The sequence below is a fragment of the Rhineura floridana genome, chromosome 8, assembly GCF_030035675.1.
Source record: "Rhineura floridana isolate rRhiFlo1 chromosome 8, rRhiFlo1.hap2, whole genome shotgun sequence".
NCBI classification, from domain to species: domain Eukaryota; kingdom Metazoa; phylum Chordata; class Lepidosauria; order Squamata; family Rhineuridae; genus Rhineura; species Rhineura floridana.
This window is the reverse complement of record NC_084487.1, coordinates 34,289,975-34,295,974: the sequence shown is the minus strand read 5'-3', so window position 1 is coordinate 34,295,974 and position 6,000 is coordinate 34,289,975. Positions and strand designations below refer to the sequence as shown.

The 6,000-nt window shown below is 44.4% G+C and overlaps 1 protein-coding gene across 2 annotated transcripts in view; it reads left to right on the top strand.

The window, feature by feature from the left end:
• The first annotated feature begins 4,616 nt into the window (after window positions 1-4,616).
• LOC133390366 (protein mono-ADP-ribosyltransferase PARP12-like) overlaps window positions 4,617-6,000 on the top strand; it is a 36,976-nt gene continuing 35,592 nt past the window's right edge. Inside the window, exon 1 of one of the 2 annotated variants that reach the window (XM_061638834.1) lies at window positions 4,617-5,228. In XM_061638834.1, the coding sequence (XP_061494818.1) occupies window positions 4,891-5,228 (338 nt within the window). In that variant the 5' untranslated portion in view covers window positions 4,617-4,890. The remainder of the gene's footprint in view (window positions 5,229-6,000) is intronic. The other variant, XM_061638835.1, reaches the window with a different exon arrangement.

Below are 6,000 nucleotides of genomic sequence, written 5' to 3'. Positions count from 1 at the left end.
TGCAAGATTCTGCATTTAGGCCACAAAAACAAAATGCACGGGTACAGGATGGGAAATACCCGGCTTAGCAGTAGTGCGTGTGAGAAGGACCTTGGAATTGTAGTGGATTGCAAGCTGAACATGACCCAGCAGTGTGATGCTGCGGCAAAAAAGGCAAACACGGTTTTGGGCTGCATAAACAGAGCTATAGTTTCCAGGTCGAGGGAAGTAATAGTCCCACTATATTCTGCATTAGTCAGGCCTCATCTGGAATACTGCATTCAGTTCTGGACGCCTCATTTTAAGAAAGATATAGACAAGTTAGAGCGGGTTCAGAAGAGGGCGACGAGGATGATAGCCGGTATGGAGAACAAGTCTTATGAGGAAAGGTTGAAGGAACTTGGCATGTTCAGTCTGATGAAGAGAAGGCTGAGGGGTGACATGATTGCACTCTTTAAGTACCTGAAGGGCTGTCACATAGAGGAGGGTACAGATTTGTTCTCTGCTGCCCCAGAGGGTAGGACTAGTAAGAACATAAGAACATAAGAAGAGCCTGCTGGATCAGGCCAGTGGCCCATCTAGTCCAGCATCCTGTTCTCACAGTGGCCAACCAGGTGCCTGGGGGAAGCCCGCAAGCAGGACCCGAGTGCAAGAACACTCTCCCCTCCAGATTGGACATTAGAAGGAACTTCTTGACAGTAAGGGCAGTTCGGCAATGGAACCGACTGCCTAGGGAGGTGGTGGGATCCCCTTCGCTGGATGTCTTCAAGCAGAGGCTGGACAGCTATCTGCGGGAGATGCTCTAGCTGTGGATTTCCTGCTGTGAGCAGGGGGTTGGACTTGATGGCCTACAAGGCCCCTTCCAACTCTATGATTCTATGATTAGTGTTATTTGCAACAAGGATCATTATCTTCATCTAGCTTACTTTACAGGGTTGTTGTGAGAAGCAAATGGAATAACTCAGATATGCTACTATGAGCTTGTCAAAGGAAGGATGGACTATAAATGGACTATATACATTTTCTTGCAGTTGTGTACACCTAAGAAGTTGTGCAGTACAATCGATCTCTCTGCTCCATCTGAATCAGGAGAGGCAGCTGAGGTGTTTGATTGGTGCTTGGAGGTGGTGATAGGCTGGATGTGGAGCAATAAGCTGAATCTGAATCTTGAAAATACAGAGGTGCTATGTGTTTTTGAGATAGGGACATGAAGAGACAGCCAGTTCTGGATGGAATAGTGCTCCCCTGGAAAGAGCTTAGGGGTACTCCTGTATCCAACTGTCACTGGAGGCTCAGGAGGTTTCAGTGGCTAGGAGTGCCTATTTCCAGATGGTTAATCATGTATGGTCTGTTTTGGACAGAGACTGTATATATTTTAGGACCCACCCTGCTCTTTTTATCATAGTCGATTTGTTTTAACTGTGTTTAATATTGTGTTTTTAAATTATTGTAAACTGCCTTGGGACCTTGTGGTGAAAGGTGGTAAGAATAAATAAATAAAAACAGTAATTAGTTGTTTACTGCTCCTGCTTTGCTCTTTCCCTTCTGTGAGCAAGAACAACAAACCACAATCCCCGATCTGGTGTTACATTTGAACCAGGGATCATGATTTGTTTTGCTCCAACAAATCACAATGTTAAGCTAAGGTTTGTTCAAGTGAACTGGACTATAGGGAACTTGAGATCTCTGACAGCTATTTACTAAGTTGACAGGAACTTTAATTGTTTTTTGCAACTATTATGGGTTAGTATTGACTGAGGCAGACATAATTCAAAACCATGGTTTGTGGTAACCATAGTTAAGAACCATTCCATGTTTTGAGCTTTCAGACAAACTATGGGTTGGGTTGCTTGTCTGCTTTTCTTTCTCATTTGCTCAGCTCTCAGCTTCATAAATTCACTCCTATCTCCATGGTGCAGCAGCCTCTTGAGACTGAGCATTGAAACAACAAAACAAAACAAAAGACTGACTTCAGACATAAAGGCAATCCAAATCAGCTTCAAACCAAGGTTTCAGATCCTGGTTTGTTGACCATAGGCAAACCAAAGTTTGTGGACAGACTTGGGTTCAGATTTAAACAAATCATATTTAGTAGTTAAAACAAACTGTTGATTTATGTTGTGTTTGAACATGGCCATTATTATATTTGTTTGCATGTAAGAGGTACCAGACCAAGTCAAAACTCTAATCACCCATGAAATGTATTAAATACTACCTTGGACTGGTTGAGGTGATCCTCCAAATTCAGACAAATCTCTGCTATATGGCATTGCTGCAGAGCATTGTGGGAAATCAAAATGGGTGGCTTCATCATGTGGCACTCCTTGAAGTACTGCTATCAGGTAAGGGCTATGACTACCACTAGGGAAGGATCCTTGTAACACTTGTTCACATGTTACACAGAGCCCAGGTACAAGCTGTCTCAACATATGTACAATTTTTTGTGTGAAAGAGTGCACACTTGTTGACTTGTACAGCTCAACTGTATATGTATACTCAAATTGTACACAGATTATACGCTTGTTGAATGTAACATGACCACTCCTACTGAGACCAGACTTGACAGGTGACTACAACAATGACGGGGGGAGGTGTTTAGAAGTTAGCACTGCAGTGCAACCCTGTGTGCATGCTTACTCTGAATTAAGCTTCTGTGATGTAGTAGAGTGCTGGACTAGGACCAAGGAGAACCAGATTCAAATCCCCATGAAGCTCCCTTGCGCATAGGGTTACTAGGTGTCCAGTTTTTGGCTGGATACTCCAGCTTTTGGGAGTCACCTTAATCTCCGGACTCTCAGCTTTAATGTTTTTAAAAATTATGTTTCTAAGTGGTCTGGTTCACGAGATATACACAAAAGTGTCAGCCCCCCCTGTGCGGCTGTTAAATGTGTTTAACAGATCTGTTATAGCAGCTCGTAACTCTAATCCTGCCCTTTCAGGATTGCAGCCAATAAGTGAAGCCAGGATTGTGATTTGTTGACCTCCAGGTAGTGTCTAGACCTCATTGCAATGCCAGAAAATGGTGTGGGGGGGTTTCCCCTCTGTTTATCTGAACATCTCATAAATTGAGTAAGTATATAGTTTTCAGGTTTTTTTCTTGTGTGCAAGAGTCAAACCCTGGGCTGTTGAAGAGGGCAGTGTTTTGAAAACCTTCCCAATACGAAAGCTATAATCCAATACTTGCTTTTCTGGGAGTGAAGCTACAATGCTAATCCCACACACCTGGAATATACCCCATTCAATTCAACAGGATTTACTTTTGAGTAAACATGGTTAGGATTGTGCTGTAAATGGGACTTTTGAGTGAACATAGCAAAGAATTGTCTTTGTCTTGTAAATCTTTCTCTCCCTCTCCAATCCTATTTTTGAAAGCAATTAGGCAGGTCTTACTTAGGTATCACAGTTTTTATCATGTAGGAAACCAATATTGATTTTTTCTTAATGTTCTGCAATGATCAACTGGTTTGACAATAAACTATTATATGGGGTGCATGTATTTTTACATCTGCAGTTTGTGTGTATGGTGTCTTTCCAACAACCCTGTGAGGTAGGGTTGGTGATTGGAGACCAAGGCAGCTCACATTAAGAAATAAATCCCTGTAAAATCCAATAACCATAAAACAAGTATAAGCAATTGCAAAACAGCTTAAAGTGGCATGATTCTGGATTTTGGCTTGGGTGAATGAAGTTTATTATTTATTTATTTATTATTTTATTTATATCCCGCCCTTCCTCCCAGCAGGAGCCCAGGGCGGCAAACAAAAGCACTAAAAACACTTTAAAACATCATAAAAACAGACTTTAAAATACATCAAAACAAAACATCTTTAAAAACTTTTTTTTTAAGTTTTAAAAAGCATTTTTTTTAAAAAAGAAAAGGTTTAAAAACATTTTAAAAAGCAATTCCAACACAGACTGGATAAGGTCTCAACTTAAAAGGCTTGTTGAAAGAACAAGTTCCTTATCACTTGAAGTTGCAGTTCTCTGGACACTTCCTTGTTTGTGTAATCCCCGTTGAATACATTGGAACTTGCTTCTGAGTAAACAAACATAGGATTGCACTATAAATATCTTGCCAAAAGCAAGTAGGCTAGATTAAATGTTCCCTACCCAGGCTCCCTAAACAGGTGAAAAGGAATGATCATCACTTCAGCTGGACCTGGGAACCCCTTATTTAGCTAAGATTTCTATCTTAATTTCCAATCAGAGAAATGTTTTTTTAATTGTATGCCCCAAGCAACTTGATTGATGCTTAATGTATCATGCTTAAGGGCATCACTAGGGCCCGCCCCTGAAATCTCAGGTTTTGAGATGTTTCTGACCTGGCACCCCTACTTGGGCTAGTCACAGCAACCTAACCTCACAGGGTTGTTGTGAGGAAAAAAGGATGGTGGGCATCTGTTCTGTCATGAGCTAGTGATGAATGAATGAAAAAGACAAAGTCCCATTGAATCCAATGTGCTATTCCCAGGTTATTTATATCTGTATATACAAGAAAGCTGTAGTTCTGTGGTACGGCCCATGATCTGCATGCAGGAAGTCCCAGGTCAATCCTGGCTCAGAGTGTCGCTCACCTGAAACCCTGGAGATCCGCTGCCAGTCAGTGTAGACGACAGTGGCCTAGATAGACCCGTGATCAGACACAGCCTAAGAGGAAGAGAACTAGTTAGGTAGGCGGTGCCTCTTTGCTCCGATGTCCTGCATCCTTCCTCACACTTTCAATTTCGTTTCTCCCTCGGGCGAGAGATAGGGCTAGGAAGAGGGGGAAAAGCAGCGCTGCTGTGAGGAAGGGGCGGTGGTCGTCTTGCAAAGGCGGGAATCAGGAGTGGGAGGTGGTCTTTTGGCGAAGCGGCGTCAGGAGGGCCATAGCGGCAGCGGCGGCGCTGGACCGGGAAGCCCCAAACCAGGAAGATGGACTGCTTCACCTCTCAGCGCCTGGCCAGACAGGCCCTCAAGGAACTGTGCGCGTCTGGCGGCTGCCTGGAAAAGGGCGAGCTCTGTCGGCGGGTGGCGTTTGGGCTCAATCCAGACTTTATGGAGGTGGTATTCAAGGACGCGCAGAAATTCACGCTGGTGACCCGAGAAGAGACCCCATCGGCGGCTGAGAGCGAAAACCCCCTCCTCGTTGTGGCCACCACCAAGGCGCGGCTGTGCCCGGACCACGGCAACGGGACGTGCGAGGGGCGGTGCCGGCAGCTCCATCTCTGCCGGTACTTCGTCTGCGGGGGGTGTCGCCATGAGGGCACCAGGTGAGGCCGCCTCCTCAGCTTGGAAAAGGGGGCGCCTTCCCCTAATAAACGGAAACCCTCGGCCCGCTTCCGCCCCGGCATGTTTACTCATCACCGGCATGTTTATTCGGAGCTAACTCCCCCCTTGAGTTCAATGGGATTTACTCTCTAGAAAATGTATTTAGGGTTTATACACACGTCCTTAGCCCGAGGGGGGGAGGATTACTCGCGAGTAAATGCGCTTGGGATCGTGGAGCACTGCCGTGGCCACGTCCGCAAAGGCTTGGGGGTAGCCTCCCTTAACTCGGTTTGGGTTTGCTTCCGAGTGCCTAGGAGGATCCGACCGTAAAAGTGCCAAGGAGGCGGGTTTATGTATGTGGAGAGAACTTATACGGGTTTGTAGATTCCGAGTGGAAGAATGGGGCGGGGGCAGGAGGTATTGTTATTCAAAGGGGAAACTTTCCCAGGGGAAACTTCACTCTTGGAAGCTGAAATACTACGTCCAGCGTCACTGGCTTTTCAGTGTGGGGCGGAGCTAGGAAGGAAATTCTTCTTTAAAGTACTGATCTTTACCTCTATGCGTATGTGGACATATATGAGCATAGATTTTTAAGAAGTGTTATATATTTATTGCATTATATTATGGGTGTAGTGTGATTACACGGAGTGAACGTTCTGTAGATACGAAGATATATTTACCAAAACAAATTTTGAAAGAAGCTTTTTTCCCAGTGCACAAAGCATTTAATTTTTTCACTAGAAAAAAATTAAATCTGGGCTTCTTTGCTAGAGT